Raw genomic sequence first — 25140 nt, forward strand, 5'->3', positions numbered from 1 at the left:
CAGCACCAGAAGGGCCCAATTTGCTTGCGGGAAGCAGCAGAGGGGACAGAAATCTGAGAGAGAGCAGAACAAATGCCATTGCCCCTCTCTGACCCCATCCCACATACAGCATCACAACCCAGCAGCTTGGGTTGCTCCACCCTGGTGAACACCTAAGGCGCCGCTCGTCATACGTAACAGGCACAAACAGATAAAAACATGGCTCAAGAAACTCTCAGAGCCCCAGAGCCGATAAATCTAAGCGACGAAGAAATAGCCAAACTTTCAGATGCACAGTTCAAAACACTGGTGATCAGGATGCTCCCAGAACTGGTTGATTTTAGTCACAAATTAGATGAAAAAAATGAAGGCTACAATAAGTGAAATGAAGTGAAATCCACAGGGAACCAATAGTGATGGAAACAAATCTGGGACTAAAATCAATGGAGTGGACCAGAAGGAAAATACAAATGACCAAACAAAAGAATGAAGAAACACGAATTTAAAAAAATGAGGAGAGGTTTAGGAACCTCCAGGACATCTTTAAACGTTCCAACATCCAGATTATAGGGGTACCAGAAGGGGAAGAAGAGGAACAAGTGGAAAACTTATTTTTAACAAATAATAAAGGAGAACTTCCCCAATCTGGCAAAGGCAACAGACTTCCAGGAAACCCAGGAAGCTCAGAGAGTTCCAAAGAAGTTGGACCCAAGAAGGAACACATCAAGGCACACCATAATTACATTAGCCAAGATTAAAATGAAGGAGAGAATCCTAGAAGCAGCAAGAGATAAGGGGACTGTCACATACAAAGGAGTTCCCATCAGACTGTCAGCAGATTTCTCAAAAGAGACCTTACAGGCAAGAAGGGGCTCGAAAGAAGTATTCCAAGTCATGAAATCCAAAGACCTACATCCAAGATTGCTCTATCCAGCAAAGCTTTCATTTAGAATGGAAGGACAGATAAAGTGCTTCTCAGATAAGATAAAATTCAAGGAGTTCATCATCACCAAACCCTTATTATATGAAATCTTAAAAGGGACTTATCTAAGAAAAAGATAAAAAATATGAACAGTGGAAGGACAACAAACTCACAGTTATTAACAACCACACCTAAAACAAAAGCAAACTAAGAGGACAGCTAAATCAGGAGCAGAACCATAGAAATGGAGATCACATGGAGGGTTAGCAACAGGGGAGAGGAGAAGGGGGGAGAAGGTACAGAGAATAAGTAGCATAGACGGTAGGTAGAAAATAGATAGGGGGAACGCAAGAACAGTATGGGAAATATAGACTCTAAAGACCTTGTGATACATGGACATAAACAAAAGGGGGGATGGTGGGGGAGGGGTGTGCAGGGTGGGCAGAATAGGACAATTGTAATGGCATAATCAATAAAATATATTCTTTTAAAAAAGAACTAGAAGAAATGATCCAAATCCCCTTAAGGACAAAACATTAAAATGTAAACATGCTGGTTCCTTGAAACATTTGAAGTTAAATAATTATCTTTCCCATTATGCTCAGACATATGAGGTCTGCTTTTTCTGTTCCAACCAAGACCCAAACCATGGACATGAAGCTCCCATGGTGCCCTCAAAAATGTGGAATCAATCTATCCTGTTTTAGAGCAACGCTATTTAAGGCTGGCACGCACTGAGATAAAGAGCTTGTCCCACAGCACAAATAACGCACTGCTTTCCTCATGAAAATCTTGTTATGAAAAAGCTAACTGAACACAACCATGTATTTACTGATGCAGTTTATTTAGATTTGGATGCAGTCTGGTTCTCTCACTGTGGACCAATAACAAGGTCCATGCCAGCTCTTCTGCAAACCAAGCAGCACTGTTTCAGAGCGGTTTTAATTGTTTCCTTATTGAACTCCCCATGCACTCTTTTCTCATAGTTGAATAAAAAGGGAATATAGGAAAAAATACCAGCTTATTTTTAATAAGAACTACTTTTTATCATCTCAGATAAAAACCTGAGAGGTGTTTCATGTCACAGAACCCTAACTTTTTTGCCTTTTAAGTATAAAGTAAAAATAGAGTATGAACTAAATTCAACTACTGTTATTTCATCTAGGGGTTAACAATGTTTCATTATACAAGTATCAAGGGATAAGATTAATATGTTATTAGAAGTTAACCATTATCTAGTCATTTGCATAATATGATTTAACACCTGATATGACCAGACCCACAGAAAACCTACATTGCTATGAAATTTACATTTATGGCTTTAAAGTAGGTATTACAATAATTCTGGCTCTCTGTGGACTTAAAAATAAGTGAATGCCTTTTGTAGAAAAGGTTGACTCAGTATACCATTCATCAACCTAAGTCCTGCAATGTAAAAGCACACATCACTCTATGTTCTATTTATTTAGTGTTCTTTTCTGAGTCCTCTAAGGTGCTTAGCCTAAAACGTATTTGTGTTAGGAATAAGCCCATTAGGAAATTGAAACAAGTAAAAGGACTTCTTTTTTCCAGACCTTAGGGTTTATTTGATCTGTGATTATCTTGCTTTGTAGACTAATTTCCACAGAGTAGTGCTGCAGCGGGAAATTTACAGGCCTCCAAGAAGCAGACCCTGACAACTTCCACTTCTTTTGTTTGTTCTGTTTGTAAAACATCTGCTTTCACATTTGATAAGACTGCCTTCCTTTTAACAGTTTTTTTTTATTACTTAGTATTCCTGCATCAAAATGTATATTAAAGTGAAGGCTACATTTACATTGAAAATGAATTACAGTCCTCAAATAAAAGTTAATAACGTAAGCAGCCAAGAGCTTTACTGGCACATTACATTTTGCAAAACTCATCAGTGTGGTGGCATACTATTCAAGGACGTTAGGAGGACATGAGTATGAAATCTGTTTCCTGATTATTTTGTATTCTCTAGTGAATTCATTCTTTCTTCTCTAAGATACCAACTGTGTTCCTTCTACGACAGCAACTCTCACTGTAGTGAAGTAAGTGCTGCCAAGGAAGAGACCAGTTGAGTTGCTAGCTATAATTTTCATTCTGCTTTCTCCTAGCAGTCTCTATTTCGTAATTGTTTATTCTGTCTCAAGTGATTTACATTTATTTAATCACGACTGGCTGTTTGTGTTCTTTTGGTATGGTACTATAAATTTCTTAATGGCAGGAATCCAGTCATTCAATTGTTTTGCCTAAGGGGCCCGGCAGACAAGGCCATTTTCCAGCGAGGTGGACTTCAGTGCATACCTGGTATACAGGTTACATACACCCAGTCAACACGTGGCTGTGTAGGGATATTTGCATTCTCAGCAGCAATAAGGTCACACACACACAAATTTACATATTTGTTTTTACTGTTTACATCAACTCAATCCTTTTAAGCTGTAATAATCTTTTTAATTATCTTTTCAACAAAGTAAATGGTTATTTCATCAATGCCTTTACCATTTAGCTTTCCTAAAAATGCTAGTCATTAAATTTTTTAAAAAATTCTACCATTATAAAGTGCTCACATTTACTTAACCTGCTGTTCGAGTGTTCTGGTAGACACTTCAGTTCATTGCATGCTTACAGTTAGTGAATGACAGGCACTTAGCATCGGTGAGGAAACCAGCTCATCGTCCACGACAGCCCTCATTCCAGAGTTCACCATAAACAAAACAAAACCAGGGCTGCAACGACCACTGGACACAGCTTCATACTGGAATTTTTTTTCTCCTTTTCATTTGGAAAGAAAAACAGTGGATAACTTTGAAACCTGGGATGCTTCTGTAAGATCTAAAACAGAAAAAGCTTTATCAATCCCTTTACGAGGTCTGGGGTGAATATACCAAGGAAATCTGTAAGATTATGGAATGTTATTTCCTTCTGAAATAGATATTATTTCTATACTACCTGATAAAATAGATATGGAAATAAAGGTTGGTTTTTGTCCTTTGAACCCCTATTTTATTTCTATACTTTTAAATTAACACTGCTTTCTTCAAAGTAAGTTTTTTTAAAAAAATCACCTATGGCGCCCTAGTTGGTGTGGCTCAGTGGATTGAGTGCTGGCCGGCCTGTGAACCAGAAGGTCACTGGTTCAATTCCCAGGCAGGGCACATGCCTGGGCTGTGGGCCGGGTTGGCAGTTGAGGTCGTGCAAGAGACAACCACACATCAATGTTTCTCTCCCTTTCTCTCCCCTTCCTCCTCTAAAAATAAATAAAACCTTTAAAAAAAAAATCACCTATGGCCCAAAATTTAACTCAAGGTTTGAATTCTCAGTAATATTTTTTAAAATATATTTTATTATGCTGTTACAATCATCCCATTTTTTAATCCCTTGTCCCCCTCTGCCCTACACTCCCTCCTTTCAGCACTGCCCCCACCCACTGTAGTTCATGGTCATGCATCGTACATTTAAGTTCTTGGGCTTCTCCATTTCCTAGAGTATTCTTACCCCCCCCCCCCCCCGTCTATTTTGTACCTACCAATTATGCTTCTTACTCCCTGTACCTTTTCCCCCCATTATCTCCCCTCCCCACTGATAATCCTTGATGTGATCTCCATTTCTGTGATTTTGTTCCTGTTCTAGTTGTTTGCTTAGTTTGGCTTTTTTTTAGCTTCAGTTGATACAACAGTTGTAAGTTTGTCGTCATCTTACTGTTCATAGTTTTGATCTTCTTTTTCTTAGATAAGTCCCTCTAACATTTTGTATAAGGGCTTGGTGATGATGAACTCCTCGAACTTGACCTTATCTGAGAAGCACTCTATCTGCCCTTCCATTCTAAATAAAAGCCTTGCTGGATAGAGTCATCTTGGATGTAGGTCATTGCTTTTAATGATTTCAAATACTTCTTTTCAGCCCCTCCTTGCGTGCAAGGTTCCTTTTGAGAAATCAACTGATTGTCTTATGGAAACTTCTTTGTAGGTAACTGTCTTCTTTTCTCTGCTGCTTTTAAGAGTCTCTCCTTTAATCTTGGGTAATTTAATTATGATGTGCCTTGATGTGTCCTTCCTTGGTTCCATCCTCTTTGGGACGCTCTGGGATTCCTGGAAGTCTATTTCCTCTGCCAGATTGGGGAAGTTCTCCTTCATTGCTTGTTCAAATAAGTTTTTCCATTTCTTGCTATTCCTCTTCTCCTTCTAGCACCCCTATGATTTGGATGTTGGAATGCATAAAGTTATCTCAGAGGTTCCTAACCTCTCATTTCTTTTAATTCATTTCTTCATTCTGTTCCAGTGGAATGTGTATTTCTTCTTTCTGTTCCAAGTTGTTGAGTCCTGGTTTCCTTCCTTCACTGTTGGTTCCCTGTATATTATTATTTCACTTTGTAGAGGCTTCACTTCTTAATTTTTCAAGCATACTCAACCATTTCTAAGAGCATTCTGATTACCGGTGTTTTGAATTCTGCATCTATCTCCTTGTCACTTAGTTCTTTTCCTGGCGTTTTGATCTGTTCTTTCATTTGGGCCATATTTCTTTGTCTTGGTATACCTGTTACATTGTAAGAGGCAGAGCCTTAGGTATTCTCCAGGACAGAGAAACACTTGTCTGCGTGTGGCTCTGTATGTAGAGGCCAGGGATCCGAGAGGGAACAATGCTGCTTGCTTGGCTCTTGCCCCGCTTTAAGTCAATTCCTTGGCTCCCCACAAGTGGATTGAACCCTTTCAGGTGCTTCCCTGGTGCTGATTCCCGGGCAGTTGGGCTTGCGTACATTCTAGGATCCCTGGGACCTTTTCAACGAACTCTTCTGTGAGACTGGGAGTTTCTCCCACTGCTGCAACCCCCACAGAATTTTAAAGCCAGAGGTTCTAAAGCTTTAGTTTCCCACACTGGAACCCTAGTTTTCAAGTCTGTCTCGCTCCCCAGTTGTTCCTCTTGGCTTATGCGCATGCGAATGTGGGACCACCCATCCACCTCCTGCCTCACCCACCTGGATTGCCAGCTGCCTCCTTGCCACGTATCCTCTCCACCCTGGCTTCCCATATCCACCCCTCCCACTGGTCTGGATGAATATTTCTTTAACTCCTTGGTTGTCATACTCCAATACAGTACAATTTTCTGGCAGTCATTCTGGTTGGTTTTTGTTTTTAAAGTGGTCGTTAACTTTTTTTTGGTTGTGTGAGAAAGTGAAGCATTATCTACCTATGCCTCTATCTTGGCTGGAACTCAATTCTCAATCTTCCCTACTAAAACAGTCGTGGTGGAACAAAGGGTAGCTGAGAAAAAAGACCCACTGATTTCTTTTCACCTTCTTTCCCAGAGAATTAATCAAATTCTTTGTTAAAGATTTAAATACTGCATAAAGGATAAAGAGTCTTTGTGTGAATTAGGATTCACCATAAGAAATATAAAAGTTAGCCCGAGGGTCACTAACATACTTAATTAGGGTCGCAGCTTTCTAATACTACACTCTACTTTTTAATATTTTTTCAAAATCTTATTGTAATAACCTCATAACTATAGAGGAAAGTTGTAGAGCTCCCTTTGAATGAAACATATTTTGACTGATTAAATAGCTGGGAGTTCACAGAGCCTAAATTTTTCTTCCATAAAAATGAGCTATTAAGAGTAAATAAAGCCCTGGCCGGTGTAGCTCAGTGGATTGAGCACAGGCCTGCAAACCAAAGGATCGAGGTTCGATTCCCAGTCAGGACACATGCCTGGGCTGCAGGCCAGTTACCAGCAGAGGATGCACAAAAGGCAACGATACATTGATATTTCTCTCCCTCGCTCCTTCCCTTCCCCTCTAAAGATAAATAAATACAATCTTAAAAAAAAATGAAAAACAAGACAATAGACTGTAACATAAAAAGAAATAACCTATTATCACTATAGTATGCATGCACATTCAAACATGGAAAATACCACACAGGAAACAAACATTTTTTAAAAAGTTTAAGATCATAAATAGGTCATTGTCACAACACATTTCAGAATTGAAAAAACAAACATTTTGGCTTTTTAGGAAAAGGATTTCTTTTAAAAAATCAATTCCCTCATCATTGAAAGGACTTGTGCATTTTAAAATTTCCAGTCTCCTAAGGCACAATATTTATTTAATCAGAATGCCAATATCATCACCCTGCTTTAGAAAGAATGAGGCAAGGCATTAGCACTAATAAAAACTAAATTTGATGGACAAAATCATCAATCATTTAAGAAAAAGGACAAAGAAACAGACCAAGTGATGATCATTTTCGTTGAGAACCTCAGTGTTGTTATGTAGAACTGTTAAAAATTTTCTAAGATCAAACTATTTTACCTCAAACAGATTAAAGTGTACTTTCTTTTAAAAGGACTTGGGAGGAAAAAAAAATAAATTTAAAGAGGTATGCGGAGGGGTAAGCTTTGTATGGGACCCAGAGCAGAGGCCTAGTTCATTCCTAGTCTTCAGGCAGACCCAGAAAATAAGGCATTCCAGCCCACCCCCCACCAACTGAGATGCAGCGATATACTATGATCAGATGTTTACACTTTTTATCTAACCAAAAAGTTCTTTAAAATGTAACAAATATAAAAATTCCTCATTTTTAAGTCTGCCTTAATTTGTCCTCTGTGATATCAACTGAACTTTAAGGTTTTGTATGTACAGTGTGGTGATTTAGTGTTACTTTTAGAAGAAAAAATACCTACAAAGTTAGTGATTGTCCACAGATGAAATATGGGGTGAGGTTCATAACTGAATCAACCATGGAGTGTTATGTTAGTCCACTGTAAACTCTTAAAAGTTAAGACTGGGAACTGTGTGTATCAGACACATCCGAGTACAAAAGGAGAGGAGAGAAGCCTGTCTGTCATTCCAATTCCGACAAGGTGCACGGTCTTCGAAATTCCTGTCCACGTTCATGGAGCCATTTATTGGATACTATAAGAGAACAAAATATATTAACTCACTGGTAAGAACTAGGTCTTTAGTAAAGTTTTTAAATGGGCTAAAAGTTCAAGACCACAACTAGACAAAGGCCGATGCTACTTAGGCAGTCTTTCAAATACTTCACTAAATGTTGGAAACACAAAAAATTTTAGACATGTGTACATTTGAGAGTCTATATATGTGAATTTCCTAAAGTTTCTAATGTTTAATGTAAGGCTTGAAATGAAACACATTTTAAAAATGAACACAAAGTCTTCACTCTAAAGGAGCAACTCTCTGATCAATCACTACTATTATGTGTTCATTATTTCCTTGGTCCATGATACCGTTTTCTACTGTGACCCCAAAGCAACTGATTTCCTATTCCTTCTTCTGTATCATAGAACCTAATCAATAGCAGCAACATGTACAAAATATCTAAACTGGGACCCCTAGTAACTCTTAACTATTCTTTTACCTTTCTCAGCTCCTGTATCTAATCTTTAATTAGTCAAACCTGGTCAATTTGCTGAATCTTTTCTTTGGTTTCCTACCCTTGTGCTGCTTCCTTAGTCCACGCTTTCATCATCGCCCACTTAAGACAATAGAAAAACCTTTCTAAACCAATCTCTCCTTCACTAGCCCCTCTTCATCCTAGTCCAGTGGTTCTTAAACATAATTGTCAGAGAAGATTTTAAACCTCTGATGATCAGGTGTTACTCCTTAACCTTCCTGTGTCCAACACGGTAGCTACTACACACATGTGGCTACCGAGTACTCGAAATGCGGCTCGTGACACACGTTAAAGTGGATCTATGGGGTTAAATGATATGTTGAAATAACTGCATCTCGTTCTTTCTATTTTTTTTTTAAATGTGGCAACACCTACACTTCATGACCTTGACAATAAGCGCCTCTCTCGTCTCTTAATAGTCCCAGACTTGGATCCTGACATGCCTAGAAAACTATTGCTCTATCTCCAAAACCAAATTTAAAAATAAGCTTTGAAGAAGCCTCCCCGAAGGTAAGAAGCTGCCCTCTTCTGTTTTCATCTTTGTATTAGTATGTGCTACACTACAATTTTTCCATTAGTATTCTCAATCAGCTACAACTGTGAACCCATTAAGGGAAAGATATCATCTTAAAATAACTTAAGACTCCAAGTAAGGAGTCTTAAAATAACAAGTGGAAATATTATTGAAAATAAAACTCATCATCAAAATTCTGATCTGTTAAAAGCAAATTTATGTTAAGATGAGAAACTTGCTTGGTTGAATCTTCATTCTGTGTTAAAGTCATAGCATGCAAATCTGTCAAAAGTTTTGTTTTCAATTTCTTTTAAGATGTAGATAATTTTAAAATATGAAACAAAAATCACAAATTCTATTCAGAGAATACAGAAAATATTTACCCCATTTGTTTCCAACCAGCACTGGACACGCTGCGTGCCGTGTACTATAGTCTCCTTCTCCACTGGCAAACAGATTATACCAGAAAACAGCAGTTCCCTGTGGAGAACAATACAAAATTATCCTCAAATAAAATATCAGGTTATAACTTCTTCAGTGAATTTTCCTCTTCTCCTGTGAAACTACTCCTCTATGGCAGCTATAGCTTCCTCTAATAAATATAATTCTGAAGCTATGAGTGTCATGTACAAAATATTAGTGATCACATGAAAACACTGATACTACAAAGTTGCTTGCCAAAAAAGGAGACTCGTCAAAACAAATCTTGCAACAGCAGGATGGAGGGGGAAACATCACATGAAACCCATATTAGAAATGAAAACGTTTAAATACTAAACCGTGGTGGTTCATTACCTCAAGGTACTCCTAGTAAATTGTACCATAAAAATATCCATAATTTTACCTAAAGATAATATAGTCCTTAAGTATACTATCTTTAAAATTGTAATTCATTAATTAGACCATGAAATAAAGATGCATCTCTTCCTTAGGGGGTCAAAATAAAGAGACACAAAAAATCAAAATAACAAACCAAGTTTACCTTTTTGGGCCAAACACTAGCGCCTACTTCAGGAAACACAGTGGCTCCTCCTGCTGACACGTCGCTCATCTGTAAGAGGTGAGAAAGCATCATTAAAAGTGCTGGTACACGGACGTTTGTTAAACCGAATACCAGAATGTGAGCACATCTGGAATTCTACTTACATAGGGGGTTTGTACCTGCTACTCAGTTTTTGAAAAACAAAAGATGCTGTTTAGGTTTACATACTTAAGTAAAAAAGTACACATAATAAAGTAAAGGAATAATAAAGTCAGGAAGGGAAATGGGAACATAATTTGGGACAGGCACTTCACTTATAGCTAGAGGTAAAAAGAATGAGTTAAATTTGACAAATGTAGGAATATAGAGTATAAACATATATTTTATTCTACTAGAAGATAATATCCGTGGAGCAGACACTTTCACCCATTTTGTTCATAGCTGAACTTTAGTGTCTGGAACAGTATCTCAAGATTAGTAGGTGCTTGGTAAATTAATTTAGACAAAATGGAAACTTAAAAAGAAAAATAACAATACACTAAAATCAGTTTTGTCATTTTTTGTGGTAGGGAATCAACACACATTAACTGAAAAGTAGAAGATAAAAGGTTTATATAAAGTTGGTCTCCAGGATAACCCAGAACTCAACTATGAACATTCCACATTAACTGAAGCACATGCACAAAACACGGCAAAGGAAACAAATCATATTGTGAAGGTTTTGTCAAAAGCAACGTAAATAGAAGGTACAGGCAGATGAAGACTATCACAAAGCAAAAACTAACTATATGCTATATCCAAGAGTCACATCTAAAACAAGTGAGTTACAAACACTGAAAACAGAAAAGATTTGCCAGATAAATGCTGTATCAAAGAAAAAGTTCCAACTTAATATCAGACACAGTCTAAATCAAGGTAAAAAGCATTAAGTGAGATAAAGAAGGGCATTTCACCATGAAAAATATATAATCAATAAGGAAGAACTCACAGCTCTTAACAATTAACAGCAATAAAACAAGCTAACTTTAGAGAAATTAAGAAGTTGTATTATGCAGCCTACACAGTAACAATATTTAAATAATGGGGGTGAAATGAATATTAATCTAATCAAATATATAATTAGAAGGGGGTATAATATTCAAATAATCTATACAATCTAACAGTCAAATAATCTAATCTAAATAAATATTGGACCAAATAGTATAGTATCATTATGTTCATAAAAGCAAAGAAACAGGAGAAGAAACAAATACAGCCAAAAACATCTGAAAAGATATTCAACCTCTCTAATCAGAGAAATGCAAACTAAAACCACAATAACTGCCAATCTGATAAGTGAAAGATCAAAAAGTGACAAATACATTGCACTTGCAGTTGGGATATAAATTGGTACACTCTATGGAGAGTTCATCTCTAAAAAGTATACAAGACTTGCAGTGTAAATTTTGTATAATGTACCTATCAACTTCTCTCCTGGTTTTCCCTTTGCCATAATCTGCTCATTTTAAATTCATTGATAAGTCTTAAATCCTTTTTGATCCAAAATCCTTTTTTCATGGTACCTTGAATCTTTCATTCGTATGGCATCTTAGATCTTTTTAAAGACACTACAGATGACAGGTATGGAAATAGCGAAGGAGGGACAGAGATAAGGAGGGTGAGAAGGTTGGGATGGATACAGGGAGCAAGAAATAAAAGAGCGACATTTCAGCAGTAAGTGAGATAGCAGAAGTGACATTATCTGACTTCTGAGGACAGATACTAAAAGTTCCTGTACTTCTGCTGTGTATTTCAGGGGGGATACTTGCTCTTGCATTACAGTTACCACGTGCGAGGAAGCCCAAGCCACGTGTAGGTATTCTGGCCAACTGCCAGCCTCAATGTCAGCCTTCAAGATGGATCCCAGGGCTAGTCATCATCTGACTGCGAATGCACGAGAGATCCAAAAGAACCCTGAGGGAAGTCCAGTCAACCTCACAGCCATGAAAGATTAAAATAAAGATATTTTAAACCATTCAGTTCTGGGGTGATTTGTTATGCAGCAAGAGTTAACTAGAGCAAAGATTATAATCAAATCTTAGTTTTTTTCTATATGTATGAATATATATTTAATTAAAAAAATTAAGAAATAGCTCTGGATGGTGTGGCTCAGTGGACTGAGTACCGACCTGTGAACCAAGTCCCCAGTAGGGGGCACACAAGAGGCAACCGTAAATTGATTATTTCTCTTCCTTTCTCTAAAAATAATAAAATATTAAAAAAATTAAAGAAACAAAGTTCACACTATTTTGAAACTCTGAGAAAGAATGTGAGGATGGTTTTCCTTGGTGGGGCTTCTACGGTGCTGTTTGTGCTCCTTCATCTGGATGCTGACTATCACAGATTATTATTATTATTTTTAAAGATTTTATTTATTTATTTGATTAAATAAAAATTATTTTAGAGAGGGAAAGAGAGGAGAGAAACATCAGTGTGCGGTTGCCTTCTGCATGCCCCCTACTGGGGACCTGGCCCACAACCCAGGCATGTGCCCTGACTAGTAATTGAACTGGCAACCCTTTGGTTCACAGCCCATGCTCAATCCACTGAGCTACACCAGCCAGGGCAGATTATTATTATTATTACTATATAGTTAGCATTTTCTATACTTTTATATCAGGTAAAGTTCAAAACTATAAAAATCATGTGTACTGCAGTCATCATCTGACTGCAAATGTGTAAATTCATATAGACAGAGACGCTTATATACACATAGATGACCAAACAGTCCATACTACAAAATACCAACAATGACTGTCTCTAAGTAGTGAGACTGTCAGTAATTTTAATTTTCTTCTTCAGGTTGTAATAGTACAACTTAAAGTTACAACTGAAAAAATATCGTAACTCCCTTTACTAAGTTGTAAAAACTTTAACTAAGATGTTAAATAAAAGTAAACATCTGAACACATCAAAATAAGTAAATTACATGATCAAACCCCAACTTAAAATAAAAGTTTCAGCTATAACTTACATAAAACAGCCATGTTGCAATTCTATTTCCTGTCCCCAGCTCTTTAAAAGCATCTGGCTCATCCTTCTGTAAATGAAACACAACTCATTCAGTGGTGTAAAATTCAGTAATGCAAATTCTCCAGTGGCAACTAAACATCAGTAATATGCCAAAGATTATGACAGAAACAACTCCAAAAGGTTCCTTTCTAATATTCAGTGAAGTTTATGCAGCAGTCATGCAAATATATTTGTTGGTTGTTGGTTCAACTTGTACACTGACTACTTTTGATAAGATCACTGGAGGAAAGAACCCCAGATTTACTAAGGTAAATAATAAGAACCAATAGTTACCATTCACAGATTATTTAAAAAATTACCATCTGCCCTTTTAGCTTCCAAAAGAAAAAAACAAGACATGAGCATCTCTCGCTACATTCATGAAGTCTATTCTCTGTGAGCAGAAAGTTTACCTTGAGATTTACTTTGAATTCACGATCCATTCAAATGTTTACTGCTGCTGTGACTGTCTTTCTTTAGAATAGTCAGCAATTTAATCTGGCTGCAGAATTCATATCTGGCTATTTAAATCTAAATTAAAATATAGTGTAGTCTCTTGGCATTTATCCCAGAAAAATGAAAGTATATTTTCTGCACAGAAATTTACATACTTATCTGTTAATAGCCCACAACTGGAAAGTACCTGAACACCTGTCAGAGACTGAATGACTAAAAATACTGCGATACATTCATACTATGGACAGCCACACAGCAATAAAAAGGAACACAACAGTGATACTTCCCGTTACACCTGGATAAACCTTAAGGGAATTTTACTGAATGAAATCTAAAAAGAATACATACTGTATATATAACATTCATATAACATCCATATAACATTCTGAAACAATGATTACAGGGAGATTAGTGGTTGGCAGCAGTGAGGGAAGGGAGGCACAAGGGCTTGTGCAGCTACACAGCAGTACTGCAAGGCAGTCCTGGGGTGATGGTGTGGTTATGTATCTGAGTGGTAGTTACACAAAACTACACACATAATAAAACTCCATAGACACTCTCACAAACACACACACACCAGTGCATGTGTAACTGCTGAAATATGAATCAGCTGCGTGGTTTGTGTCACTGCCAAGTTCCTGGTTCTGATAGTGTTCTGCAAGATGTTAACATGGGGCAAGGCAGAGTGAAGGGGCATGTATAAAACTCCCTGAACGTTTCTTTGCAACTTCTTAGGAACCTGTAATTACTTCAAAACAAAAACCTAAGAAAAAAATTACATTAATATAGAGACTTGTACTGTAAGTCTTTTACATCATCCAAGACCTGCAACATTTTTCAGTAATTGAAAAATAAGACTTCAACTTCCGCCAAGATGAAGGCATAGATGGAAACACTGTGCCTTCTCACACAATCAAGTTTAAAGACAACAAAGTTTTAGTAACAAAATATGCAGCCAAAACACAGAAAATTGAACTATACGGAAGTCTGACAACAATGAACCTTTTAGCCCGACCAGTAAGAGGGGCGAAGCCAGCAGCGGAGTGGGGTCAGGCAGGAAAGATCCACTGGACCGACCCAGGTGCACAGGCAGCTGTGGGCAGATCCCAGGTGTGGAGTAGCAACGGGATGACCCATGGAGGGCACAAGGCAGCAGGCTTGCTGTGGACTGCGGTTACACATTTGTGTGCAGATAAAACAGCAAAGAAGCGAGCAGCGAGACAGATCACGCAGGCCCCAGTGGCAGGAAGCAGCAGAGGGGACCGCTATTGCCCCTCTTTGACCCCGCCCCAACATACAGCATCACAAACCAGCCACCTGGGTGGCCCCGCTCTGGTTAACACCTAGGGCTCCGCCCCTCATACATAACAGGCACGAACTGACTAAAACAGGGCTCAAGAAGAACTCAAAGCCCCAGACCCACAACTCTAAGCGACGAAGAAATAGCCAAACTTTCAGATGCACAGTTCAAAACACTGGTGATCAGGATGCTCATAGAACTGGTTGATTTTAGTCACAAATTAGAGGAACAAATGAAGGCTAAACTAATTGAAATGAATGGAAATGCACAGGAAACCAATAGTAATGGAAAGGAAACTGGGACTCAAATCAAAGGAGCGGACCAGAAGGAAGAAAAAAATGACCAAACAGAAAAATATGAAGAAAGAAGTATTCAAAAAAAATGAGGAGAGGCTTAGGAACCTTCAGGACATCTTTAAACACTCCAACATCCAAATTATAAGGGTACCAGGAGAAGAAGAGGAACAGTCACAAGTGGAAAACTTATTTGAATAAATAATAAAGGAGAATTTCCCCAATCTATTGCAAAGGAAATAGACTTCCAGGAAATCCAGGAAGCTCAGAGTCCGAAAGAAGTTGGACCCAAGAAGGAACACACCAAGGCACATCATCATTACATTAGCCTAGATTAAAATGAAGGAGAGAATCCTAGAAGCAGCAAGAGCTAAGGGGACTGTCACCTACAAAGGAGTTCCCATCAGACTGTCAGCAGATTTCTCAAAAAAGACCTTACAGGCAAGAAGGGGCTGGAAAGAAGTATTCCAAGTCATGAAATCCAAGGACCTACATCCAAGATTCCTCTATCCAGCAAAGCTTTCATTTAGAATGGAAGGGCAGATAAAGTGCTTCTCAGATAAGGTCAAATTCAAGGAGTTTATCATCACCAAGCACTTATTATATGAAATGTTAAAGGGACTTACCTAAGAAAAAGAAGATAAAAAAGATGAACAGAGAAAGGACAGCAAACTCACAGTTATTAACAACCACACCTAAAGCAAAAGCAAACTAAGAGGACAGCTAGATCAGGAGTGAACCATAGAAATGAAGATCACATGGAGGGTTAGCAACAGGGGAGTGGGAAGAGAAGGGGGGAGAAGGTACAGAAAATAAGTAGCATAGATGGTAGGTAGAAAACAGACAAGGGGGGGGGGCAAGAATAGTATGGGAAATATAGAAGCTAAAGAACTTGAGCCCTGGCTGGCATAGCTCAGTGGATTGAGCGTGGGCCTGTGAACCACACAATCGCGGTTTGATTCCCAGTCAGGGCACATGCCTGGGTTGCAGGCCAATTCCCAGCAGGGGACTCATGAGAGGCAACCACATATTGATGTTTCTCTCCTTCTCTTTCTCTCTAAAGATAAATAAATAAAATTAAAAAAGAAAAAAGAAAAATCTCAACTAAACAATCTAAAAAAAAAACTTGAGACCCGTGGTCATAAACTAAAGGGAGGGAATGGTGGGGGAGGGGGTACATGGGAGAGGGGAATGAAGGGGGGAATAGAACAACTGTAATGGCATAATCAATAAAATATATTTTTTTAAATTAAAAAGAAAAAGAAAAATAAGACTTCTGACCAGGTATGTCCTATAGCCAGGAGGCATAGCTAGATACCCTTTGCCAACTTGCACAACCAAAAGAGAGACAACAACAAATTTAAAAATAAAAAACAACCAGAAATGACAGAAAATCAAACTGTATGGATGTCCTACAACCAAGGAGTTAAAGAAGAAACATTCACCCAGACTGTTAGGAGGGGTGAAGACAGGCAGCAGGGCAGAGAGGACACTTGGCAAGGTGCTAGCTGGCTGACTGGGTGAGGCAGGGCTGGTGGACCAGGTGGTCCTATATTTGCATGCAGATAAACTGGGAGGAATAACTGGTGAGAGAGACAAACCTTGCAACCCAGGGTTCCAACCTGGGAAAGTAAGGCCTCAAAATTGCTAGCTGTAAAAACCTATGGGGGTTGCAGTGGTGGGAGAAATTCCAGCCTCACAAGTGAGTTCATTGGAGAGACCCACTGTGTCCTATCATGTACACAAACTGCCCACTTGGGAATCGAAATCAGAAGGGCCCAATTTCCTTATGGGAAGTGGGGGAAGTGACTGAAAGCCAGCTGAGAGCCGAGTAAGCAGCACTGTTCCCCCACGAACCACTCCCCCACATACAGAGCCACATCCAAGTGAGTAGCCCTGCCCTGGAGAAAACTAAGGCTCTGCCCCTTACAACAGAACACATGTGCCAAGACAAAAAAATATGACCCAAATGAAATAACAGATCAAAGCTCCAGAAAAATAACCAAGTGATGAGGAGATAGCCAACCTATCTAACGCGGAGTTCAAAACACTGGTAATCAGATGCTCATAGAAATATTTGAGTATGGTCACAAAATAGAGAAACAAGTGAAGGCTATGCAAATGGCAATAAAGGAAAATGTGCGGGGAACCAACAGTGACAGGAAGGAAACCTCAACTCAAATCAACAATAATCTGGAATAGAAGAAAGACATAAACATATAACCAGAACAGAATGAAGAAACAAGAATTTAAAAAATGAGGAAAAGGTTGGGAATCTCCTGGACAACTTTAAATGCCCCAACATCCGAATCATAGAGGATGCCAGAAGGAGCAGAGGAAGAGCAAGACATGGAAAACTTATTTGAAAAAATAATGAAGAAGAACTTCCTCAATCTAGCAAAGGAAATAGGCTCCCAGGAAGTCCCGGAAACTCAGAGTCCCAAAGAAGATGGACCCAAGGAGGGACACACCAAGGCACATCATAATTACATTACTCAAGGTTAAAGAGGAGAGAATCTTAAAAGCAGCAAGAGAAAAGGAGACAGTTACCTACAAAGGAATGCTCATAAGACTACTGGCTGATTTCTCCAAAGAAACCTTGAAGGCAAGAAGGGGCTAGACAGCATCATCCTAATCCCAAAACCAGATAAAGATACAACAAAGAAAGAAAACTTCAGGCCAATATCACTGATGAACATAGTCAATAAAATCCTCAATAAAATATTGGCAAATCACATCCAACAATACATTAAAAAGATCATATACCATGACCAAGTGGGATTCATCCCAGGGATGCAAGGATGGTTCAATATTCGCAAATCAGTAAATGCAATACATCATATAAACAAAAGCAAAGACAAAAATCACATGATCATATCAATAGATGTGGAAAAAGCTTTTGATAAAGTACAACACCCATTTATGATAAAAACACTCAGCAAAGTGAGAATAGAGGGAGCATTCCTCAATATAATAAAGGCCATATATGAGAGACCTATAGCCAACATCTACTCAATGGGGAAAAACTAAAATCTTTTCCACTAAGATCAGGAACAAGACAAGGTTGTCCACTTTCACCACTTCTATTCAATATACTATTGGAAGTTTTAGCCACAGCGATCAGACAAGAAAAGGAATAAAAGGCATCCAAATGAGAAAGAAGGAAACAAAACTGTCACTGTTTGCAGATGACATGATAATGTATATGGAAAATCCTATAGACTCTACCCATAAACTGCTCAACCTAATAAATGAATTTGGCAAAACAGCAGGATACAAAGTCAATATCCAGAAATCAAAGGCATTTTTGTATACCAACAATAAAAAAGCATAAGCAAAATTCAAGGGAAAAATCCCATTTGATATAGCAAAAAGAAAAATAAAATATCTGGGAATAAACCTAACCAAGGAGGTAAAAGACCTGTATGCAGAAAACTACACAACACTGAAGAAAGAAATCAAGGAAGACACAAATAAATGGAAACATATACCATGTTCATGGATTGAAAGAATTAACATCATCGAAATGTCCATACTACCCAAAGCGATTTACAGATTCAATGCAATACCTATTAAAGTACCAATGGCATACTTCACAGATATAGAACAAACACTTCAAAAATTTATATGGAACCATAAACGACCTCGAATAGCAGCTGCAATTTTGAGAAAGAACAACAAAAAGTAGGAGGGATCACAATACCTGATATCAAAATGTATTACAAGACCACTGTAATCAAAACAGCCTGGTACTGGCAATAAAAGCAGGCACATAGACCAATGGAACAGAACAGAGAGTCCAGAAATAAACTCAAGTCTCTATGGTCTATTAATATTCAACAAATGGGGCAGCAACATAAAATGGACTAATAATAGCCTCTTCAACAAATGGTGTTGGAGAGAAATATAGAAGCTAAAGAACTTGAGACATGTGGACATAAACTAAAGAGGGGTATTGTGGGGGAGGGGGAGTGCAGGGTGGAGGGGAATGAAGGAGTGAAATAGGACAACTGTAATGGCATAATCAATAAAATATATTTAAAAAAGAAAAAGAAGATAAAAAATATGAACAATAAAGAGACAGCAAAGAGAAATGGAGATCACATGGAGGGCTATCAGCAGGGGAGTGGGAGGGGAAGAGAGGGGGAAAGGGTACAGAGAATAAGTAGCATAGACAGTAGGTACAAAATAGACAGGGGGAGGTTAAGAACAGTATAGTAAATGGAGAAACCAAGGAACTCATATGTACAACCCATGAACATGAACTAAGGGTGAGAGGTGGGGGGATGCTGGTGGGGGGGTGCAGTATAGAGGGGAATAAAGGGGAAAATGGGACAACTTAATAGCATAATCAATAAAATATACTTGAGAAAAGAAAAATAAAGTTCAGTTTAGAAAATTAAAAAAGAAAAATAGAAAAAAAAGACTAAAAATATATTCTTTGCTGGTCTACATAGAAAAATAATCTAAGATTATGAGATTAAGACAATAATAGTTGGCCCTGGCTGGTATAGCTTAGTGGATTGAGTGTGGGCCTGTGACCCAGAGTATCGCAGTTCAATTCCTAGTCAGGGCACATGCCTGGGTTGCAGGCCAGTTCCCAGCAGGGGACACATAAGAGGCAACCATACATTGATATTTCTCTCCCTCTCTTCTTCCATTCCCCTCTAAAGATAAATAAATAAAATATTTTTTAAAAAGACAGTCAAGAGTTATAACAGAATATACAGAGTGTATTTTCTTTCAAGAGAATAAACCCTTATTTAAAAATAGTAACAGATCAAGAAATTTATTAAAATACCCTGCACATTTTTTGGAATTCTTGTAATTACAATAAATCTTAAATTAAGATTAGGTAATGCCATACTTTATAGCTCAATATGTAAAATCAAAAAGGTTCAATATTTATTAATCTTAAGTAAGAGTACTTGGGCAATAATAGTTTTTTGCAAATTGCTTTTATATTATTCTCCAGTCTCTTCATATCTATTTTGTATATTTTATCTTCCTGTCTCTCAAAATGTATTCTTGTAATTTCTTCAGTTTTATCAGCCAATTCACTTGTTCACCTCATCTGTCTCTAATGTGTTTTAACTTACCCACTAAACTTTAAATCCTAACAATTACTTTTTTCAGCTAGAATTTCTCTTTGTTTTTAAATATGTTAAATCATTTTGAAAGCTTATTAATTTTATCCTATCTTTTATTTTTCACGTTATATAGTTATGTTATATTCTGCACCTGACGATTCAAGTGTCTTAACATCCTAGAGGCGTCTCATTCTGTCGGTTGCTTTAGTCTCACCAACAGTGCCTTCTTACTACTTAGTAATTTTTTAAAAAATTAGTTCACATTTAGCTGAACTTAATCTTTAAAATTCCCAAGGTGCTAGAATGAGGATGTGTCTCTTCAGGGAGCCAAGTACCAAGGACACTACTAAGCTAACAACTTTAAATTAATGTCTCCTCTTCCAGGGTAGTAAAAATTCAAACTCGAGCTCCATGTGAGGGCGGGCCCAGGCCTTCAAACTCCCAGCAGAAGCTGCCTATGCACACTGCACTCCAGCCAGGACGGTGAGAGACATGTGTCCTGAAGGCTCCTGACTCAGCGGATTGTTGTCAAAGCCATTCTGTCTTGCTCGGAAGGTGGAATCCTTTTGGAGATTGAGGTTTTATGCAGGAGTCTCAGGTTCAATAACCTGCACTATGGCAGGTCCTCTCATAGAGCTGTTCACCCCCAAACTCTAGATTCCTGGAAATACATGCCACCAGCCTCAGTGTTTTTTACCCCCCATCAACACTCTAATTTTAGTCTAGGTTTTCTTTGTCCAGTTTGCTTTTGGTAATTTCCTGTTTCTTCCAGGTATATTGATGCATTTAAAAGCATTCTAAATTATTTTCCTGTGTATCTAGGTTTGGTGTTTTTTTTTACTGTTAAAAAGGCTTTACAGAGTATTTATTCCACCGTCCTTCCATGAATTACAAATAGGTTATGAATTTTTAACACTAAAGAACAGAATTCCTACTGTTTCTACTTACCCGTGCAAAATCAAAATGCGGTTCATACTGTCCTCCCACTCCATAATTTGCTACCTGAAGGAGAGAGACAAAGCATGAACGAAAACTACCAAGATTACTATTTAAAAATCTATGAGCCCCATTTTGGCCTCCTACATTATCATGGTTAGGTACTTCTAGAGAAACGAGAAGCAAAGCATTTTGTGTTATTTTATTTTATACTCACCTGAGAATATGCTTAGAGAGAGCAAGGAAGAGAGGAAGGGGGAGGGATGGAGGAAGGCCGGGTGGGGGCTTGGGGAGAAGAGAGGCTGGAGTAGGAGGGGGGAAAGAAGGAAACATCCATCAGTTGCCTCCCATACACACCCTGACTTGGGGATTGAACCCACAACTTTTTAGTGTATGAGATGATGCTCCAATCAAGCCATCCAGCCACGGTGAGAAGCAAAACACTTGAAATCAATGAGAGTTCCTAAGTAACCACTGATAAAAAGCATGGATAGCTACTGTATGCTATTTGAGAACATTTGTGAATAGGCTTTTCTTTAAGCAAATGTTGGGATGCATGTTTTTCTCTAATATATAACAAACTAAAAGTTGAATTAGAATTTTAGAGTTAAAATTTTCTAAAACTAGAATTATGAGATTTCTATGATTAATTTTCACTAAACATTTCCTTTTGGAATTTAAATCAAGGCATGTTTTGCAAACCTCTAAATGCTGGCAAACTCCCAATATACTTTCATAAAATCCCTTTCCCACATAGTTTCCCTACTAAAGTGAAAAAAGGGAAGAAGTTAACACCAACTGCCTTATTCAGGGCTCTAACAACTTCAGTTGGCTCTGACAATGTACTAGTATGACATAGCAAAAAGAAGTTAAGAAAAATATTTGGTCTGAGTTCAAGTTTCAGCTTTCTCAGTTACACTGTATGTAACTTTGTATATAACCTCAATTTCCTTACTTACACTGTAAGAAAAATGACACCTTCTTTTACTCCCTCCTTCCATCCCAATATGGTAAAATGCTGACAAAAATGAAAGAATCATGTAATTTAAAGAGTAATGTTGAAGATATGACATGAGAACATAATTTAAAGAGTGTTACCCACAGTAAAACCCAAGTTCTAGCTAAATTATTGTCACTCTGGATATTTTACTACTTTTTAAAAAAAATCCTCAACTGAGAATATGTTTATTGATATTAGAGAGGAGAGAGGGAGGGTGGAAGAGAGAATCACCAATTGGTTGACTCCCATACATGCCCCAATGGGGAAATGAACCAGCACCCTAGGTATGTGCCCTGACAGGGAATCGAACCCACAGTCTTTTGGTGTACAGGACAATGCTCCAACCGAGCCACCTTGTCTTATATTATAGATACCTTGAGTTGGATCAGCCTATTAAAAAGAAATACATCAAGTAGCCTGAAAGAGCCTGTGAAGTCTAAGCAGATGAAAATAAATGCAGATCAGGAAAGAAAAAGACACACACAGCAAAGACTTTCTAATAATCAGATAAATACCAAGGAAATTGTAGATTACCATGGAATGGCAACTTAATTAAACAAATTTAAATATAGGCTGTCCTGCTTTGCCCAATTCCAAAATGTACAAATCTCAGATAACATGGTTTAGCTAAGCATTAACACTAGAACCTGACAACACAGTTGAAACTTCAGTTACCGTGGTATATTCATTTTGAGTAATGCATGACTTCATGCATTACTGCTTCAAATGTCACTGCTAGGTCTTCAGTCCACAGACTGCTAAGTCAGTAAGAGCTACACATCAAGATCATTACCAATCACCTCAGTTCTTTCAAAGTCTATCAGTGATCAGTCACTGCACATCTATTACTCAGTCTGAATAACATACAGTATAAATAACGTACAGACAGCAAATCACGTGGTTATGTTGCCACCTTATCTCCCAGTGAGAACCCATGTGATATTTTATGAAAATGTATTATTGGAAAAGGAATTGATCAATAAAGGATGACTGAGAAATGTAAAGGAATAATGCTTTAAATTAAATTCAAATCAAACTTAAGTGGAGATATAGAAGAAATAGCTACATGAAATGCTTCCACTTTTGCTATTCAAAAAACTACACTTACTTTGAAGATGGCTGCAGAGTAGATAGAAGCTACACTCACCTCCCAGAACCAAACCAGATGTACAGCTAAATTATAGTGCAATCAACCTGAATAACCTGCTGAAGGTGAGATGAACAGAAGTATTATAATCAAGGATCTAAAGAAGTCACATAGAGACTGTAGAAAGAGCAAACATACAAAAAGGGCTGGCTCCTGCACCCACCTGTGGTTGTTGATAATCTAGAGAGATATCTCAGCTGCAAAAGCTCTACTTGAGGAATGTGGGGTTTGAACCCCATGCCAGGATCCCTAACCTAGACCACCAGAACTGGGATGAGGAGCCTGCATAACATCTAGTTGTGAAAATCAGCGGGGGACTTCTGTCTGACTGAAAGAGAAGGGAGTCTGCTAGAAACCCAGGTGCTCTCTTAAAGGGCCAGTGCATATAATCTTGCTCTTAGACACTTCACCTGGGGCTCAGGTAGAGGGAAGGCAACCCAGGGAATATAGGAGTCATAAAGAGAAGATCTGGGTGGTATGACCCCAAGGAGAGATCTGTAGGGTCAGCCACCGAAGTCCCTGTGCTGAGTCCCTATCCCATACCACCCTCAGGTGCCACCTTCTCAGGGTGACCCACTCCTATTCTACAAGCACCAGCTGGGGAGTGCACTAGCCCAAACTTTCAACTACTGGTGACACCACCCTGCCAAGCTCTAGTCTTGCAGAAAGGTCTGCTGGGTGCACCCAACAGGGAACTTTGGGGGTGCTCTTTTTCTGGAGAAACTCTTGGTGGAGACTCAGTTATTGAGCTCTGCAGCTTTGAAAAGGAAGCCATTCTTCCCCTACTTGCACACTCAGCTAAAGCCCCCCCCCACCTGATGATTCTCTTGGCCTGTCCTTCTGACTCCCAGTGGCCCTGCCCTACTGAGCTCAGTCCCACAGGGGGCTCAGAGGGATGCTCAGAGCTGGGACCTTCAGAGCACACCCGCCCTGGGAGGCTCCTGCTCAGGGCTCAAGATGGGCACTGGGTTGTGTAGCTACCATGCAGGGGGCCATTCTTACCTGCATCCCCTGCAAGCTCAACTGGCACCATTCCCCTAACAGAAGACTCATTTGATCAGTCTTTCTGACTCCTGGGGGCTCCACCCAGCTAAGCTTGCTCCTGCAGAGGGGCTGACTGGCTGCATCCTTTCCTAAACCTGTGGGGTACTCCTCCTGGGGGAGCTAGGGTTAGCGATTCTGACAGACTGAGTGGTATGGTTTGGAGTAGGGGCCATTTTACCACCATTAAGTGCGTGGCTGTGCTGCCCCCAAGCAGGAGACCCACTCACTAGCCCTGTCCCCCCAACTCCAGTCACCTGCCCTATTGAGTTTGTACCTTGTGGAAGAGTCTTGGGTGGCAGCCAGCCAGGGTCCACTCTATGTACTTTCTCCAGAAGGCCCTCAAGGTAGATTGGGAAGCCTCAGAGGGTGACAAAGTGGCCAACAAGTAGATGTTGACCTTAGGGTGCCTTGGACCATTGATTGGTCTGACCCCAGCTCAGAGCTGGAGGAAGCCAACCCTTGTACACAACTTGGCCCCTCCCCCACATACCTAGGCCCAGAAGAGGCAGCCACACATATCAAATTGCATGGTAGCTCCAGACAGGTAGCCCAGGCAGCATCTGACATCAACCTGCAGTGGAACCCTGCCCAAGTGGACCCAGAACAGACACAACCAGTGGTGAGCTTTAGACCACACTGGAGTTCACCCAACTAGCCACACAATCCACACATCCAAAGACAGTTCCTGGCAGGCACCAGACCCTGCTGGGAACAACTCTACCTCAGGGGACAGCCCCTGCACAGCAGTTCATACACTGTGATTGAGGTCTATCCTTACAGTCAACAGCATTCAAGACTCAACTACAACAGGATGGCACATATAACCCACACAAAAGATACTCCTGCACCACCCAGCTCAGGGGAACTGGAAGACCGAGCCACTGAGCTCCATAAGTCACCTACAACATAAAACCACTAAAACAAGTTTGAAAGATCTACCTAATACACAAACACAAAAAGGCAGACAAAATGGGGAGACAAAGAAATGTGCCCCAAATGAAACAACAA

At 39.0% G+C, this 25140-nt stretch overlaps 1 protein-coding gene and 1 long non-coding RNA gene across 5 annotated transcripts in view; one reads left to right on the forward strand and one right to left on the reverse strand.

The window, feature by feature from the left end:
• Window positions 1-11792, forward strand: part of LOC119038157 (uncharacterized) — a 44982-nt gene extending 33190 nt beyond the window's left edge. For all 3 annotated transcript variants that reach the window (XR_005080364.2, XR_008391352.1, XR_008391351.1), the window contains 2 exons: window positions 8739-8829; window positions 11611-11792. This is a non-coding gene — a long non-coding RNA (uncharacterized LOC119038157). The remainder of the gene's footprint in view (window positions 1-8738; window positions 8830-11610) is intronic.
• The window catches only part of P4HA1 (prolyl 4-hydroxylase subunit alpha 1), a 94112-nt gene continuing 73438 nt past the window's right edge, over window positions 4467-25140 (reverse strand). For both annotated transcript variants that reach the window (XM_037130658.2, XM_037130657.2), the window contains exons 11-15: window positions 20954-21007; window positions 12829-12894; window positions 9816-9884; window positions 9217-9313; window positions 4467-7817 (exon numbers count right to left, since the gene is read on the reverse strand). In XM_037130658.2, the coding sequence (XP_036986553.1) occupies window positions 7747-7817; window positions 9217-9313; window positions 9816-9884; window positions 12829-12894; window positions 20954-21007 (357 nt within the window). In that variant the 3' untranslated portion in view covers window positions 4467-7746. The remainder of the gene's footprint in view (window positions 7818-9216; window positions 9314-9815; window positions 9885-12828; window positions 12895-20953; window positions 21008-25140) is intronic.

Source organism: Artibeus jamaicensis, unplaced genomic scaffold, assembly GCF_021234435.1.
Source record: "Artibeus jamaicensis isolate MK-2021 breed Jamaican fruit bat unplaced genomic scaffold, CSHL_Jam_final contig_332, whole genome shotgun sequence".
Taxonomy (NCBI): domain Eukaryota; kingdom Metazoa; phylum Chordata; class Mammalia; order Chiroptera; family Phyllostomidae; genus Artibeus; species Artibeus jamaicensis.